We start from the raw sequence: 18,786 nt of genomic DNA, 5'->3' as shown, positions 1-18,786 counted from the left end.
TTCAAAGTGTATAGTTAATTAATACATTGTATTAATTAAACAGTCAGTCATCCTGTTGCTTGGTGTCCTGATAATTAGACAGACAGTCATCCTGCTACTTCAGAGTTATACAGCTAATTAATACCTTGTATTAATTAGACAGACAGTCATTCTGCTACTTCAGAGTTGTACAGCTAATTAATACCTTTGTATTAATTAGACAGACAGTCATCCTGCTACTTCAGAGTTAAACAGCTAATTAATACCTTTGTATTAATTAGACAGACAGTCATCCTGCTACTTCAGAGTTATACAGCTAATTAATACCTTTGTATTAATTAGACAGACAGTCATCCTGCTACTTCAGAGTTATACAGCTAATTAATACATTTGTACTAATTAGACAGACAGTCATCCTGCTACTTCAAAGTGCATAGTTAATTAATACATTGTATTAATTAAACAGACAGTCATCCTGTTGCTTGATGTCCTGATATACAGACAGACATCCTGCTACTTCAGAACTTTCCAGCTTTGAATAATCAGTAGTTTTGACTTATTAACATATTTAATCATTTCTAAATATAGTATCAATATATAATCTTATTTACTCAAAAACTGCATTTAATCCAATATAATAAATACTTAAAAATCTGTTTGCATTTTGAATTAAATATTAAGTCTACTCTATCATTAACTTATGTAAGTCTGTCTATATCACAATATAATATTCATACAAAATTAAACAAATATATAAAATTAACAAAAGCTAATTGTGAATAGTTTTTTTTCCTTAGTTTAGGGGGTAAACTACAACTGCTATATACTGAATTACAAAAAATGCGACAGATTATACAACAAAAAATTTTCAGTTTAAGCTCTTAACTTTAAGCTCATTAAACTTAATTGGTGGAAAGGGGTAGTTTCACAAAATGCATTTGAACTTAATTTTGTGAATTGCATATTTTTCTTTGTTAAGATGGTAAAAGTACGTGGTAGAAAATTTAACTTTCTTCAAATTTATGCCATATAAATAGAGTTTAAACACATTTAAACAGGTTAAAATATACGGTTCACTAAATTAACTTCAAATGCATTTTGGGAAACTACTCCTTTCTAGATATTATAAAAAAAAGTTTAAGATGAAACTTATGAAATATAAAAAAAATTACATATAAATATATATATACGTAAAGTCCTGGAATTATTGGGATTGACTAGGACCTATCAGGTCTTCGTCTTGTTCTTCGTCTTGTACTTCGTTTTCAGATGTTTCTTCCGACGTATAATACTTGTTTCCATTCTGCGGTGCGCAGGGATGTATATTCTACATGGTTCGGATGTGTAATATTTTTTCCAATTCTGCGCAGGGATGTATATTTCATTAAATATAAATAGATGGAGGAAAGAAAAAAAGGTAATAATTAAGAAAACTGAAAACATTTGTAAATTTTAAAAATTTTTAGCTGTGGACAAACAATATTTCTTGTGCAGAATATACACCCCTTTCCCGAATCAATGTAGCTGCCAAACAAACTGTAATTGCTTATGTTCTGAGCACATTGTTGAGAACTTGCTCTCTGTGGTGGTCTGGAGCTTGATCTTTTCTTCTTCTCTAACTCAGCATCTTCAGGCCTATATCCCTGTTCCCACAATCTTTGCTGCTTCATGTTGGCCTTTACTCGTTTGTTGGCATCTCTTCTTGTCCGAGCCTCACCACGCTGGCCGAAATCGGGCAAATGTGTATTTGTTCTGTTCAACATTTGCTGCATCCTAATTTGGTTAGGTTGCTCACTGAGTTGACTATAACTACAACCTGGCTCTGGACTGAGTTGACTATAACTACAACCTGGTTCTGGGTTTACGTCTTCATCAGGATTTGATGTGCCTGCGCAACTTTCAGCATAATCCCGGCTTGAATTTTGTGCTCTGCTCGTGCTTGCTCTGCTCTGGTTTCTGTACAACACCGCATCAATTTGATTCCCAGATGGAAATGTTGTTTGTTTTCTGGGACGTTTAGGAACTTCTTTGGTAGGCTTTGGCTTTTGGGCCACTTTTGCTTTTGGCCTGCGTCCAACTTCTTCTTCTTCACTACTACTACTGCCAGTTCCAGTGTCTGGGTCTGATTGATGACCTTGATCTGTATCATCACTTTCTGGTGCTTCTTCTTTGATGTCAGAAATTAATTCACCTTCTTCTCCATCTTTCCGCCACGATGCTTTTTCTCCTACAAAGAAATAAAAAATGTTAAAGCAAATGTACATAATTGTAGCTTCAATATTATTTCCATACCTATATGAACATTAGTTACTATTAATCAGATTCAAATGAAAACAAGCAATATTTTTTACCCTATATTTATATGCCAATCAAAGATAAAAGGGGGAATTTTGCATTGGCAGTTGCTTTATAGGGGTACAATATGGAACTGTGAAGAAACGGCGTCGCCACCGCCGAGAACCGCCAATAAAAGCCCCAAAAAAATTCGGCTGGTTTTAGTTTTGGTTTCAAAAAGTGTCACTTTCGCCCACCCCCCCCCCCCCCCCCATTTATTCCATTAAGACCTGTAACTTACCTACAATGTTGATGAGTTCTAAAATTTCCCTTTGGTTGTGTATAGAAACATTTGAGCCTACTGCAACAACCTCATAATGACCCAGGTGGTTTTCAATTATAATGGCAAGTTTGGGTAATATTATTCCACATGGATGTATCCGAATTTCCTTACTTGCGTTGCCGTCATTCTTGCCCTCAATGTCCTCAACCTCCAAAATTTCGTCACTCTCGTTTCTGTCATCTTCGTTATCCACCTCGAATGATGGTTCATTTGAGTCCAGCTGTAAACTTCTCTTGGTTTTTGCTTCGGCTTCCAATGCGGTTTGCCTTCGCTCCCGGTTCTTCTGTGGAATGATCGGCACATCATCTAAATAATTATTATAGTCATTATTTCAAATAGTATAAATGTTACCCACCCCCCCCCCCCCCCCTCCAAGAAAATAGCTTAAAATCACCGCAGGACCAATACACAGAAGAGTAGAATCCGATCCCCAGGACACAATTAATACCATAAAAAACCTAGTTTTTACCACTTTTATGGTAAAATTTTACCAGCCTATACGATTTAAAAGGTGGTAAAATTTTACCGTAACCTCGATCGATTCAGTGGTTACTGAGATCTTAAGCTTCTGACGGCCGGACAGACATTAAGCTACTTAGTATTATAGATAGCGGCTGCGCCCATACAAATTTTAGCCTAAAACCCTGTCAGGGCCTGTACGAAGTTTCCCTTAAAACAAAATTAATGCACAGGGTTTTTATCTAAGACTACTTCTCAACTAAAATATTAATAAACTTAAATTTAGGTGATACAGTTCCTACGTTTTTCAAACTATAAATAACAATACCTTCGGCATCCTCATCATTCTCATCACTGCTGCTTTCCTCCACGACACTTGTTGCCTTTCCAGTCACCTGTCTCTCGTTACTGTTGCCTGTAAATAATTAATTTATACATTAATTTTATACGTTTCCAAACAAAAAGCAAACTGAAAACATTTTTTCCACCCCCCCACCCCCCCTACTTGGTGAAAAAAAAATTTTAAAAGGAAATGTGTTGTAGGAGGGATAGAATAAATAAATCATAGAGTTCTTTAAATATTTTTCCATTTTCCCCCTACTTGGTGAAAAAAAACTAGGGGGGGGGGAAGAAAAATTTAAAAAAAAATTAGTAGCAGAGGAAAAAAAATCTTGTGCAGTATATACACAATACGAGGAAAGATAAAACTTATAAATAATAATTAATGTTCAACAAATATGTACCTGTGATTGAATTATTTCGTCCAGAAAATTCTTTCTGTCTTTGCAGTGGTGGCAAGTTTGGTGGTGGTTCATCATCTTCCATTGGCACTGTGTCATCAAGATTTTCCACATTTTGGGCCTCATCGTCTTCTTCGACTTTTTCGAGCACTTTCCTTTTCCATGCTTCTTCCTTTTGGAGCTTGTGAGGTTTTCAAATAAATTTACAAAGGATTTATTATTGGACTGGCTGTTGACCATTGGATCATCATATAATCTACGTGGCTTTACTGGTTGCTTTACTGGTTCTGGAGTTACTGCTGGATTCTCCGCGGGTGGTATGCCAAACTCATTCCCAATCTGATCATCATTTGAATTCATTTCAACGTCGTCGCCTCTTTCATCAATTACAAGCTCACCATTGTTGCTTTCTTCATCAGCAATGTTTTCCATACCATTTTCTTCAACAGCATTGCCTTCAGCATCATTGTCTTCAACAGCATTGCCTCCACCATGATTGCCTTCACCATCATTGTCTTCACCATCAGTGGATTCATCAGCAGTGGAATCATCAGCAGTGGAATCATCAGCAGTGGATTCATCAGCAGTGGATTCATCAGCAGTGGTGTTCATTCTTCCGATCTTTCTATTTCTGGAAATTACTGCTGCTTTCTCACCGGCATTGTGAATCTTTGTCTGTTCTTCACTCATTTCTGGTTTCAAATTTTGTGTGGCGTACGTATAATACATTACAGCTCTTGCTATAACCTTCGAATTACTATGGACTGTCTTGAAAAATTGCTTGGGGTTCTTTGCTTTCCCAATGTCAGCATAATTTTTGATCTGATATGAAGTACTCGACCTGTCATTGTTTCTTTTCAAGTAAATCTGGTTCTTTCCTTGAACTTCGTGGGGTAAGCAACCCATTGAGTAGCCACCTAACATGTAGTAAAATTTCTTGTCTTCGGCTGTAACACCTGGTGTTGAAGTTGTGATTGTCTTCGGTTTAATACGCCGCTTAATTCTTTGTATCTCTGCAGGGGCCAGATACAATCCACACATCTCTAAGGCTGATCGTTTCTGTGGCTTTTCCTTCTTGTCTTTCTTGCCTTTCTTCTTGCTTGTCTCCTTGCTTGGCTTGAGTTCAAAAACCTTTTCGAAATTGTAGAGGGGGGTTGACAATGCGTGTTCTTGTTTTCGCGTTACCAGCGCTCTAAATAACCTCCAGATGACAGGATCATCATTATCAATCATATAATCTTCGGCTCTCTTCATATTTTCACAAAAACCATTGGCTTCCTTGGTAAAAGTGTGTTCGAAATTGCGCTTGAACCTAGATAAAAAAAGGGTTTATATCAAAACAGTCTCAATATATAACATATATCAAGAAAAGATGAACTAAAAGTCTTGCCACATAAAAAAATACATGGTACAAAATTGAAATTCTTTGAAACATATGCCATAGAAATGTAGTTTAACAATTTAACAAGAATACAATATGCAGTTAACATTTCGTGAAACTACTTTTTTAACTAAAGAACATTGAAATGCATTTTGTGAAACTACCACTTTCACATTTAATAGACGCGGAATAGATGCGATAAATAATTGAATTACCTACAAGCTTGTACGTGGTTCCTCACTCGAAAGATGTCGCTTGAAGACACATAGGTTCCTGTTCTCCACAAATTTGGTGGGATAGCTTCATGTAGGTACGTGTGGTTAAGCACTAACTTACAATGATCCAAGAAACGTTCCACTGAAATAATAATGAAATTTTGAATTAACTATGCATAGGTACATGTTTATTATTGTACCAGGGGTGTATATTCTGCACAAGATTTATTTTCACAAATAAAATATATATATAAAAAGATTATTGTACATGGTCACCTGCTAGCAAGAATAGGAATGCCCTTTTTATTCGGTTTATTTCCCTTGCCCCCACCTCCCTTCTCCCTGTTTTACACGTTTTCTCATCATGTCAAATTTACAAAATAATATTTACTTACCAGTTTCGTCATCAATAAGTTCCGGAGCAGTCCAAAAGGCAGCGGTGATGCGGGCGTCAAAGGTGAACTGCTCGAACACGACATATAGGAAGGTGATTGTGTCTCTGCATACTTTCAGTAAGGTTTGCCAGTCTTTATGCACTTTCAGTGGGTCATCGAAATTTTGGATGAAAAAGACAATTTCTTCTCTTCGCATATAACCATCTTTTTTCAAGGGGTCATGGTTCTGTATTCTTTCTTTGTAAAATTCTGGTGAGAAAATACGGTCCACGACAACATCCTGATTCTCACTAGGCCCTTTATTCGCCTCCTCCTCAAGTTGCTCATCCACATTGGTCAGTCTTCTTAGATCAGTCACCAAGGTTTCCACTATTTTTCCGGTTTTCTTCATTTCTGTTGTCAGCGTTACAGTATTTTCAGCCATATCTCTTGATACACTGTCTTGCAGGTCTTTGATGTCATTCTTTAGTAATTCATGGTTTGTCGACGATTTGTTTGCCAAGTTTCTGATGGACGCATTAATGGGCTCTATTTGATTTCTTAGGTGTGAGGCGAAGTAAGTACGTAGCTGCTGAAATTGGTTCTGAATTTGGTTCATAACGGCCCCGGTCAACAAATCCTTAAAATTAAACATATTAAACCACATATTTTCAAGTCTTGGTATTTTAAAAACTACGTGGTAGAAAAGAGGACTATCCACAAACAAGAGCAAGTGATCCTAAGCATCTTCCATCATTTTTGGACTTTGACAAACAAAAAAACTTGGTAAAATTTGACCAACTTTTTGGTAAAAATTGACAAGGTAAATTTTTAGGCTAAGTCCAGATTTTTGGACTTTGACCAAAAAATCAACTTGGTAAAATTTGACCAACTTCTTTGTAAAAATTTACAAGGTAAATTTTTATTGGTCAATGTTTACCAAAAATTTAGTCAAATCTTACAAGTTATTTTTTCCAGGCTAAGTCGATATATATCCTAAATAATTGTAATTTGTATCCTCTGGATGACAAAATGAAATAAAAATAATACCTCGCTTTCTACCATCTCTACGGTTCTACCAGAAGGGGCAGATGATCCCTGGGGTCGTGATGACTGGGACTGGGGTCGTGATGATGTTGCAGGAGGAACTACAGCTCTCTCGGTCCGTTGACTCGCGGAGGGGGGCCGTGGCTGTGGAGATGGAGGTGGGGTAATCCTTATTGGAGATGTTGTGGTTCTAGTTGTGTTCTAAAAATAATATAGATAATTATTGTAAAGCATTACTTACCGAGGATTATAGTTTTAAACAACACCGGCATTATCCTGTTAGGAATTTTTTTCTTCTATTTTTTAAAACTTTACCCTCCCCCCCCCCCCCTCTCCCGACAAAATGACTGTGTTAGGTTAGGCTAGGTTAAGTTATATGGTTAGAGGGACCCAATTTGTTCAACGGTTAACGAGATTTGTTGGTACAAACCCACAAACAGACATCATGTTAGTAAGTTTAGTATAACAACAAAACACCAACAAACCAAAAACCGATAACAATAAAACTTAAAATCCTACCTTTGCTGTTGTACCTTTGCCACCTCCAGTAGATTTGTTACTTCCAGGTTTGGAACTTCCAGGTTTGGCACTTGCAGCTTTGGCACTTCCACCTCTGGCACTTCCATTAGGTTTGCCACCTCCAGTAGGCTTGTTGTTCTAAAACAAGAAATAATTGTTGTATTTACAATGCATAATAAGATATTAGATAGCAGTGGCTACGCCCCTAGAATTTTAATTACTAATATCAAATGTTAAACACACTGTGGAAAATTAATAAATAATTATACTTGGTCAATAATCTTTTGTGGTCTGTTAAGCATGAACCGATAAGGTTTTCCTTTCGATCCGGTAACATGCGAATTTATAAGTTTTAAGAGCGAAGGGTAGCAGCAATTTGTACAATAGTAAATTAGGCCTTAAATATAATTTTTACCTTTCCAGAACTAGCACTCTTTCCAGTCCTCGTCATTTTGGGATCTAGCTTGGTCAATTGCCAGTCGAAATTACGCTGTTCTATCCAGGTCGTTGGCATGGGCAATTTGCATAGTTTTAAATCTGAAATGTGTAGACAGAAATTAAAATTTTATGTAAAATTAAATTAAATTGCAAACATGTACTCTTTCAAATTACAGACTAGACTTATAACACTTTAACTTCATACCCATCGATGGCCAAAAAGGTAGGGTTTTGCTAAATTAAGTTGAAATGCCTTTTTTAAAATTAGCTATAAAAAATAATTTTAATGAAAAAAATATTTTAAAGTACATTTCACATAAATTCCAAATAAAGAGGGAAGGGCCTTCAGTTGAATTTTACAACATTTTACATACATATTATAACAAAAGGGGGGGGGGGGGGGAAGTGACACTTTTTGAAACCAAAACTAAAAGTCAAAGGAACTGAACTAAAGAAACAGTTACAGATCTGACATTTTGCATGGCAGTTGTTTTATAGGGGTACAATATGGAACTTTTAGTTTTGGTTTTAAAAAGTGTCATTTCCCCCCCCCCCCTTTCTCTGCTTTCAATGTACAAAATTAAATTCCGATAGGAATTACGATGGAGACATCTTGATGCAACAGGTGTACGGAGATACATGCTACTCTGTACTTCAGTAGGTTGGAGGCTAGTTGTGTTGGAGGATGGCTATAGTCTTCGGGATCGTCAGTCTTGCCTACTCCTAATACCAGGGGTGTATATTTTCAGTGTTTAAAACCATAAAACTTAATTCATATTTCCTAGACCCCCCCTTTACCACACTCTCCTCCTGGCATGATAAGAGAATTACAAATAAATTGTGGTAGGTTAAAAAGGAATTAGATGAAATGTATAGTTCATGAAATATTTCTATACAACAATTAATCATGTGCAAAATATACACCCCTACCTATTATTCTGGAATCTTCAGGAAAGGTGTATGCCGGAAAAAATGTCCTCACTTTGTGGACCAACCATACTGTTTTATCACGACGGCAGTCTGGGACAAAGTAGAGGTCTTGGCAGTCTGTATAGAATTGATTACTCTCGAACTTTCGTTTGTTGGCATTCCTAGTTCCCCTGACAGCCAGCTTTTGATTTATGTACGGTTTCACTGTGTGAAATATCAACAATCTAAATATGTCATTTATGTCATTAATGGCTGTTAAACGGAAAGGTATGTTGCTGGTGAAATCGTTATAGCTTAAGTGTTTGAAGCAATACACGGAAAGAAAGTTATGTTACATTTTTAAAAATTACATTAAAATTTGTAAAGAGTGGGGGGGGGGAGAAGTGACACTTCTTGAAACCAAAACTAAAAGTCAAAGGAACTCAACTAAAAAAAAATAGTATTACCTGTTTGAAACCTCTTTAAGGCCAAAATTATAGCCGCGGATGTAAGTTGATATCACATGATTGGCACTTTCGAAAGCATAACAACTGAACGCCATGGATGGTCCAAATCGGCGGACATGTTCCGGCATATGGTAAAGCATGTGAGTATTGTAACTCAAGCACGATTCGCCGTACATCTCCGCCAATTTTGAGTTCAGGACCATTATCATGGTCTTGAGCTCAGCCACACGTTCAGTTGTTATATGCTCTTCGAGACTGCGCAATATGTGGAATAAAAACTTGCATATCAGACGTTGTTCATCTTTAAGATTTGCCAACTGGAAAAAAAAACATTGTAATAATTTAAGGTAAAACTAGCTGTTTCGCCCCTAGCCTCTAGGGGCTTCGCCCTATATACTTATTGGAAGTCCACCCTCCTCAATAGAAATATATATATATATATATAATATAGCACACGTGCGCAAATTTAAAAAGAATGTTATTGCTATACAATATAATGAAACTGAAATAAGCTTTAAATTCTAAAAAGATTATAATATGGTAAAAACCTACCTCTGCATAAAATATCATATGGTAGAAGCCCAGTACTTTGAATTCAGAACTTTTCAAATTGAGGGCTAGCTTCTTCTCTGTCAGGCGCATGATGGACGTACGGGGAACGCGATCAAAATCGCCAACAAGCTTCAATTGATTGTTGATTTCATCTATAATTGGAGTTACTGCAGTTCATGGTAAAATATGGGTGATAAGGAGAAAATTTTCAAAATTTAAGTTCTTTAAACTTTTCAAACTAACACTCTTTTAAGCGGCATAACAAGGCGTACAAATAATGTGTAATAGACATAAATCCAAAACTGCAGAATTTTATCGCAGTGCTGAGAAATGCGCGAAGAAAACACCTATTTTACGCGTCATTTCTTTAGTCAAATGCAGTACATCCCTGTAATTCTCTCCATTTGAACTAAGTCTTCTTCTTCCAATTCTGGATAACTATTACGTCCTTTCTTCAGGTACGTCATCACTTTCTTTACATAGCCCAGGTGCAACGCGTGCATCGGATCACTGGGGCAATCTTGTATTAAATCCAAGCTCGGGTCAAGGTCAGAAAAACTGGTTTTCATGTTCTGATTATTTTCCTCTAACTTGCGGAATTTCTCGTCAGACCTCGGCGTACCCATATTTTGACTGTCACTGGGGTAAAATACATTCATTGATTCGAACAATACCAAGTTCTTTTGACGGAGATAAGTCTGTGAAAAAGCCATCCCTGGAAGGTCACAGTGTGGGCATCCATTTTTTGATCCATGGCCAAGAAGGCCGAATACATCGGCTCTGGCAACGGCATCGTGGATGATGGTTCTACATTGAAAGGTATGTCCAGGTAATCCTTCTTGAATTAGTTTGTTGATGAATCGGGTAACATTATCCAGAAAGTTGTAACTGTAGGGACGCTTCCTCGTCTTCTCAAATATGCTGACTGGCAATATAACACTGAAATCTTTGTTGAAGAATAACCTGAAATAATAAAGAAGAATTAATAATAATAGCATTTAATACCTTAGACTTAAAATTGTAGTCACTGATTTATAAAACGTAAAGGCTGGTAAAATTTTACCGTAAAAGTGGTAAAAACTAGGTTTACTTATGGTATTAATTAAGTCCTGGTATACAGTAAGACAGATTTTTATATATGAATGCAATAGAAAAAAGTATCAATTGTAAACTTAGTTTTCTTTCTTATTTGTTTATTGAATGGTTTCCTAAACTTTGGCTTTAAAAATCTGGGCTGTCAATTGATGTAAAACAAATATTTTGATATCCTTTGAAATATAGGCTGCCAATCCTAAAAAATACCTTTTCGAGGGTCATGCTGTATATGAAAAGAACTTTATCCCAACCCAACCCTTTCAAATCCACAATATATTAATTACTTACCTAATCCAGACAGTATAATAGGAGATATGAGATCCCTGAGCTGCTTTCACTCCGTCGCCCGAGATGTCAAAAGTTATATGATCATCAACGGCCTGTTGTCCATTCAACCGTTTAAAGTCTGTGATGGCGTCTTGGAGGATCTCATAGGTAGGGAATCTGGAAAAAGAAATATATTTTTAACTAAAACTTGCATAATTCAAAGAAATTTTGCACCATCGGGCTCCAAATAATATTACGATGAAAAGTAATGGAACAAGGATGACAACATCCATAAAAACCAAAGCACTGAAACGGTACGACAAACGGACATTAACAATTGTGAAGTATCTGAACTGAATTTAAAAATATTAAAGTCGAACCAAAATTGTATGTAAGTAAATTTGTTAAAAAAAAATGCTTGAAGAAGGATAAGGTTTATGCACATACTTAAATTTTAAGGAATTAATTATAGAGTGGCTTCGCTTATAATATTGTTCTGAAGTTGTCGCAGGAAGCAATATACCAAAGAATGATCAAACTGATAATTAGAACACTTGAAAGTTTGTTGTTAAAAAAGGAGAAAAATCAACATGTTTAAAATGGACGTACGGAAATTCTGGTAATGATTATAGAAATGCTACGCTTTCTAAATCGTATATAAACATACCTGCACTCAATCAGTGAACCAGGAGCATTTGTAGGATTATATTTGTTTTCTTTGATTTCAACTTTGTATTTGGGTTTGAATAATGTATTATATGACGGAAATTTGAAAATACACAAGCGTTTCAGAATCGCCAGGATGATTCTAACTTTGTTGTGAGAGATGGGGTTGTCTAGAACACAAACGCTTCTGAAATCATTAACAATTTCTTTCTCAAGTTCTGTAAGATGTTTGAAGGGATCCCCGTCATGATCGCCATCAGGTTCGTCATCAGGGTCATCGTCATCATCTGGGTCAAAATAATCTTCAGGTATATCAAACAATTCGACGTGTTCCCAGTCCTCGGCATCTTGAATGCTGTCATTGTCTGCATCATTATTATCGTTGGTATTATTGTTGTTAATATTGTCTACAACAATATTAATGTAGTCCGTTTCTTCAGGATTGTTATTTAATCGCTCCAAAACTTGGTTTGCGTAGCATTGATAACATATACTTTCGGTTTCCTTTGTGAAGTTGGTATTGCAGCCTGTACAAACTTTACCTAAAAAAATACGATGTTAAACATGATGTTTTATAGTTATAAACCTTCCCGGGACCTATGTGAAGGTACCCTGTAAAGGAGAACCCAATCGGTTCAGCGGTTAGCAAGATCCTTTTGAACAGACACACAGACATCCTGTTACTTTAGTATAAGGATAATGCCGTTAAGAAAAACTAGTCAAATTAGAAAGTTAAAAAATTAAAAATTCCAGAAAAAGTAGATAAATGTAGAGAGTGGGTGAAGGTGGGTTAGGTTAAGGGATCCCATGTAGAATATACACCCCTGGAACAAGGATATCTTGAGACAAACTTAACTAACGTTTGATCAAACCAATTGTTTGAAATTTAGATTGAAAGGAAAATAAAAAACAAAAATTGGGAGACAATGTTTGTGGGAATTTGGACAAACAAACAACAAACAGACAGACCGACATCGTTCTACTTTATATTACAGATATTGTAGGTTACCTTTTGACGATGCAGTTTCGTTCTCATATTCCACATCCATCAAATCCTCCTGCTGTTCTTCTTCTAGTAATGGCTGACTGTCTTCACTTTGTTGATGTTTCTTGCGCCAGTATTTTCTGGCTCTCGTTGCATTACAGAAGAGTTTTCTTATGGACCTCAGTTTATGCTGCAACTGGAAAAAGATTACATAATTAGTGAATTACTTATTTAAAATAATATAGGGGAGTTGTTATGGATCGTTATTTGGGCAAGCTACACGTGTCAATTGATTACAGTACATATGACTATACTGGTGTAAGAGCAAGCATGTTTATAGTGCGCTGACTGCAAGTGAAAAATAGAAATTAAAGTCGAGCATAGATTATACTTTAAGTACAGTAATGAAAAGTAAGGTCTCATCTTAAATATGTAGAAATAATTAGTTGTAAAAAGTCACCTGTACATTTTTCCTCTTATCTCCACTTCTTATACGCTTCAGTAGAGCTTTAGAGAGTGTACCAATCAAATTGTCTCCCATTTCAATAACGTCTAACAGGGGTGTATAGGTAACTCCTGAAATAAGAAGTATATGTTATAATCAGGGATGTATATTCTGCATGGGATCCCCTGCTCAGGGGGGGGGGGGAAATAAAAAATAAGTGGTTGGAGGAAAAAAAAATGTAAAAATTAAGAAAACTGAAAACATTTTTTCCATTTTGCCCCCCTCCTTGGTTAAAAAAACTAAAAAAATGTGTGGTAGGAGGGATAAAATAAATGAAATATAGAGTTCTTTAAATATTTTTCTATTTCCCCCCCTACTTTTTCAGAAAAATCTAGGGGGGAAAAAAAATAAAAAATTTTGTAGCAGGGGAAAAAAAATAAATCTTGTGCAGAATATACACCCCTGGTTATAATAATAAGGTTATTACTTGTTTACATATAACGAAAGAAGGAGAAAGTAAAAAAGGGGGGGGGGGGGAGTGACACTTTTTGAAACCAAAATTAAATGTCAAAGGAACTCACAAAATAAAGAGTTAGAGTTACAAACATAAGAAAATACCCTTATTTATTCTTTGATTGTCTATAAAATTAATTAAACTTACCTATCAAAATTGTGATCCAATTATACATACGTCATCCAGCGTTGGTCTGACATTTTTTTACTTTGAAAAAAATAACTATATACAATATACATAAAATTTTGTTTGTTCCAGTCCTGACCTGGATAATACCTATATAAATTTCCTGCCTTCCCTGAAAAGCCGACGAACGCATATATAATCGAGCCCCACTGGTCGTGACTTTTGCAGAATTCTGCAGTTGCATGGAGTTTTATTATAACAACAGTGTTGAACCCAGAAAATTTGTTAATTTGCTATAAAATAAATAATGTAAAACAACAAAAACAACATAACAAAAATATTAAAAAACAAAAACAAAAAATAAAACATATCAATTAAGATCTCCTAGAGAGCTATAGCCAGAAGCTTAAAAAACTGTACACGTGCATACGTAATCGTCGGCTTTAGGGGTAAATAATGTTTATTAATGTTTATATGCAGGAAATTATATATCTGCACGACCAGTGGGGCTCGATCACTGTCACCATGGGTACTTAATTATAAAATATATGGGCGCTGCAATCAAAGAGAGGTTAACATAAATGTTCTGAAAGAACAAATTGATGTTATCCTCTTAGGAAATACCCCCCCCCCCCCCCTAGAAAAACGGCCCCTGGCCTCTACCTAGCCGTATAACTTAACCTAGCCTAACCTAACCCAGCAATTTAGTTTGGGGGGGGGGGGGGGGGAGTTAAATAATACAAACAAAATTTTCTAAGAGGATAACGCCACAAATTACAATTAAAATTCGCTTTCAGCATGGATATCCGGAGGCTGGATGAAATCGCCGGCGGCGAGCTCGGCTTCTCCTAGCTTCTCCTTTCTCTTCCCTGAAAGGAAAGAACATTGAATTAAAAATGAGAAAACTAAAGCGTTTTTTAATGAAGAAACTCAAAGAATTCTGAAACATTTTTTGGTTAAAAACAATTTTTTCCCCTGCTACAAAAGACAACTAGCCATGAACAAGAGCAGGTGATTTGAAGCAACTTCCATCATTGATCCACTTATTTCTTTTTTCCCCCTCCCCCCCCCTCCCCCCGGAGCAGAATATACACCCCTGCAATAATTTTGTAGTTTTTACCTTTCCTTATTCTTTCCTGCTCGTCAGAATGTGAAGAACTCATGGTCTTGAATATTATCAGGGCCGAGCAGGTTAATCTAAATTAAGAAAAGAGATGTGTTACTATGGGTTTTATTTAGAAAAAAGGGCTGACGTTGGTGAGGAAAGGTGCACAGTCGGCTTCATGGTCAATGACATATCTCTCGGTATCATCCAGGCGGGGTCTCTCGTTCTCGTAGAGATTCTCGGGCATAGGTTCATTCTTCTTTAAGTGTGTCTCTACCCAACCGTGATGGTATAACAGTTTTACTATTTCAACAGCGTCATCAATGCCACATGATTCTTCTTGAACTCGAATATTTAGCTTGGAGAAGAGTCTCAACATCCTAACCATGAGGGCGTCCCATCTGTCATGCAGCTCGTGGTATTCGTATGGATTCATCCTAATTTGAGGAATGATTATTTTGTTTGTCTTGTTTATTTTTGGGAGGGGTGTGATTAATGTTTTTTAACTTTCCGGTATTTTATTTGTCCTTAAACAAGGGGGGGGGGGGGGGAAGGCCTGGAGCTCCGGAACCTGGAGGCCTATCCAAAAAATCTTAAAACTTGGGAAAATTTATCATATAAGAATGATTTTATCCCTAATAACCTATACTCTCAGTCCAAAGATAAAGCCTATACTCCCTGTTTACGCAAATGTGTCAAAACTTCCCCCCCCCCCCTTATTTATTTAAAACAAATTTTGTAGCAGGAGAAAAAAAATAAATCTTATACAGCTAATATACACCCATACCTGTTATTATGATGTACGCGTACCCAGGTGATTGACTTGAATAGCCTGTTATTCAGAACTATCTGAAAAGGTAGAATATTTAAGAAATACAAAATTAAAAAATAAAATTAGCTCGTATTCATTCGAATCCGGTGGATAGGAACAGGTGTTCTCATTCATACGCAAAAAAACTAGGTAACTAGCATATCGTATTATATCCATGGTTTTCTACGAATATAAAAATCTAAAAGCATAAGATTAAAAACAGTTATTTTTAGCCAGTGCCTCTGGCACCTCTGGGCAAAAAAGTAGTTTCATTCTTATAATTTTACTCCTATATTTGCGAAAATCCGTTTATACTACGATGCAAGAAATATATTTATTAATTTTACATTTAAAAAAGTCCTGTATATTACGTAAGCTAAAAAGAGTCCCAAAAATGGGAGAAAAAACGAATACGAAGAATATTTTACAAAGAATTCTCAATAATTAATGATAAAATTTGAATTATAAAACAGAATGTTACATATTAACTTAAAAATTCACTGTAATTTCACTAAAAATGATTACTAAAATACAAAAATGCACCGTAGTCATATAGTGCAGTTGAATATTGCGCCGATGGAAAGTTACGGTTGCCAACATACAGATTGAATAGGTGGCAAAACACTTTGCAAGACAGTTATATTTTTAATCGTAAAAATGCAACGAATAATAACATTTCATGAATTATATAAGTTATGCAGTTTTAATTAATTAACCGGTAAAATATTAAAATGATATTATATACATAAGGTGTTTTTTAAAGTTTGGCAACTTTGTCGAGCACGCTGATTTGATCTTCTGAAAACAGGGTTACGAAAGTTAAATTAATGTAAATTTTTTTTAATGTGAATGTAATATATTTTTGCAATGACTTAAATGAAATATCATCGATAAAATATAAAAAAATATATTGCAATGGATATAAAAGAAATATTTTTCAATATAAAGTTGTATACCTGTACAGAGCATGTGCATGAATGCCGCTATATACCGATTGAAAACTATTGTAAACAATGAGTGTTATTTCAAGTCTCTTAGAGAAAATACGTGTTATATCCAAGTATGATTGACAGGAGATGGTCCATCTCACAAGATTTATATGAATGTCATTTAAGAATTCTAGAGAGCTGATATTCAGAAGTTTAAAAAAGTACGTGTCCACCTTCAGTCTTGGCTGTTAGTATATGGACCCTGCAATCAAAGAGTGGTTTGCGTAAAAGTAAGTGTTTAAATAATTTTAATATAAAAACATTAATAATATAGGACCTTGAGCGTACAGTTTTAGGCTGCCTTCGATTAACGGTTTAAGTTTTACTAGCGGCTATGCCCCTTAGAAGCCTCTAGGGGCACTTAAAGTAGGAAGAGAAAAGTCGAGGCCTCATCCTATTTTTAATTTGAGTTTCAGCTATAGATTAAAATAAATAAAAAGCTTCGTTGTAAAAGAGAACAATATTAATATATTTATATAATAGGATAATTGTTTTAAGCCTTTTTTAAGCCTTTTTGATTTGATCTAAGAAACACTTTTTATCCTATTCTTAATATTAAATAATTCTTTAAGGGGTTTAATATATATAAATGTAAAAGAAATATTAATAAATTATATTTAAATTGAATATTGTTTTTCAGGTTCAGCAACACTGATTCATCAGAAATAACTATTTGGGCGCTGCAATTAAAGATTGGCTCACATAGAAGTAAGTGTTTAAATAATGTAATAAAAAAATCAATATAATATAGGACCTTACGCATGGTTTTAAGCTGCTTCGATAAACTGTTTGTTTTATAATTTTTTAAACCTTTTTGATATATGATATAAGAACGACTTTTTATCCTATTCTTAATATTTAAAGTATTCTACTATTAATATATATAAATAATAATAGAAATATTAACAAATTATATTTCAATTAATATTGTTTTTCAGACTTAACCAGGAATCAGATTCGTGAGAAAATATATGGGCGCTGCAATTAGTGAATGGTTTACATAGAAGTAAGTGTTAAAATAATTTTAATAAGAACATGGATATTTTAGGCCATGTTATTAAGACTATCCTTTAACGAAACCTTTTTAATTCAACCTTGCTACGAAGCCTTGTGTGATGGTAGAGTGTTTGAGTTCTTAGGGAACCACACTAATTACATAATATTATCTTGAGTTAGACAGGTTTTATAAGCTGTAAACAGACTAATACAATTAGATATGTCATTATCTTTAAATTATTTATTATAATCTATATAATAGCACCTTTGAAATAAGCTCATATTATATCCAACCTATATTCGCCCTTTAAGGTTTATGATTGTTTTAAGCGTAACGAATTTTTATACCCTTAATAGAAAGATATTATAAGATGTGTTTTATGTAAAATAATATTGAAAATATATATAAATTATATTTCAATTAATATTCTTTTTCAGGTTTAGCTTCGCACACAGCTGGGTGTATTCTCTGATTATAAGCTGACCGCAATTCGATCGTGGAACATTTCTTGCACCAACATGAAGCTGTTGCCATCAGAAATTCATCCGTTAAAAGTAAGTGTTTAATTATTTGTAATAAAAGATAGTTGGAATAATCCTACACGCAACTACGGCAACACCTCGCCCCCAAAAGGTAGTTTCCATGTATACAAGCGTAACAAATATGAAGTTAATATACACAGACACACATCGAACTACCTTCATGAAACTGTATACTAAATTATATTAACAATTAAGCTATTATTAAATTTATTAGATAGATATTAAACTGGTTAGACAAAAGTTAATACATAAAAATAACGTACTAGATAGGTAGCTATTTAAAATTAGATTTTACTACTTTATATTATTGAAACAGTACTTTCAGGATATTATTAAAATCTAAACAGCATTACATTCATCCTCGTGCATGTTTACTTCGTGAAGAACAGCTGCCAGTTCGGCAGCCTGGGCAGCGGCGGGCAGCAGAGGGGAAGGACGGCAGCGATTAAGATGTGTAGTAATCCATCCATGCTGATATAACCTCTTACAAACCTCCCTCTGGATCTCGACATTGTCAGTTCTGGCTCTAATCTCTAGACTCTCTCTT

At 35.1% G+C, this 18,786-nt stretch overlaps 2 protein-coding genes and 1 long non-coding RNA gene across 4 annotated transcripts; 1 reads left to right on the top strand and 2 right to left on the bottom strand.

Moving 5' to 3' along the window:
• Positions 1-8,176: 8,176 nt before the first annotated feature.
• On the bottom strand, positions 8,177-11,372 carry LOC145313131 (uncharacterized). 2 transcript variants are annotated; one of them, XM_080152410.1, is made up of 2 exons: positions 9,698-11,372; positions 8,177-9,462 (listed from the first exon to the last, which is right to left on the bottom strand). In XM_080152410.1, the coding sequence occupies exons 1-2, from the start codon at positions 9,785-9,787 to the stop codon at positions 9,142-9,144; spliced, it is 411 nt and encodes a 136-aa protein (XP_080008536.1). In that variant the 5' UTR covers positions 9,788-11,372; the 3' UTR covers positions 8,177-9,141. Both variants share the same exon structure in this region; 1 of them encodes a protein (XP_080008536.1).
• A 264-nt stretch (positions 11,373-11,636) lies between these two features.
• LOC145313122 (uncharacterized) lies at positions 11,637-14,377 on the bottom strand. The gene is made up of 2 exons (XM_080152396.1): positions 12,735-14,377; positions 11,637-12,267 (listed from the first exon to the last, which is right to left on the bottom strand). The coding sequence occupies exons 1-2, from the start codon at positions 12,772-12,774 to the stop codon at positions 11,654-11,656; spliced, it is 654 nt and encodes a 217-aa protein (XP_080008522.1). The 5' UTR covers positions 12,775-14,377; the 3' UTR covers positions 11,637-11,653.
• A 2,418-nt stretch (positions 14,378-16,795) lies between these two features.
• Positions 16,796-18,528, top strand: LOC145332237 (uncharacterized). Its single transcript, XR_013884100.1, has 4 exons — positions 16,796-16,930; positions 17,341-17,408; positions 17,639-17,706; positions 18,135-18,528. It is a non-coding gene; the product is annotated as an uncharacterized LOC145332237 (long non-coding RNA).
• The last annotated feature ends 258 nt before the right edge of the window (positions 18,529-18,786 follow it).

The sequence above is a fragment of the Acartia tonsa genome, chromosome 1 (genome assembly GCF_053477335.1).
Source record: "Acartia tonsa isolate MP-2025a chromosome 1, ASM5347733v1, whole genome shotgun sequence".
Taxonomy (NCBI): Eukaryota; Metazoa; Arthropoda; class Copepoda; order Calanoida; family Acartiidae; genus Acartia; species Acartia tonsa.
Note: the sequence above shows the minus strand (reverse complement) of the source record. Positions and strands in the feature narration are given on the sequence as shown.

Excerpts from the sequence above, each read along its gene's own strand:
- LOC145313131 (XM_080152410.1), bottom strand. The coding sequence starts at position 9,787 with ATGCGCCTGACAGAGAAGAAGCTAGCCCTCAATTTGAAAAGTTCTGAA. Across the intron at positions 9,463-9,697 it reads ATATGATATTTTATGCAGAG|TTGGCAAATCTTAAAGATGA; the intron begins GTAGGTTTTTAC and ends TTTTTTTTCCAG.
- LOC145313122 (XM_080152396.1), bottom strand. The coding sequence starts at position 12,774 with ATGGATGTGGAATATGAGAACGAAACTGCATCGTCAAAAG. Across the intron at positions 12,268-12,734 it reads CGAAACTGCATCGTCAAAAG|GTAAAGTTTGTACAGGCTGC; the intron begins GTAACCTACAAT and ends GTATTTTTTTAG.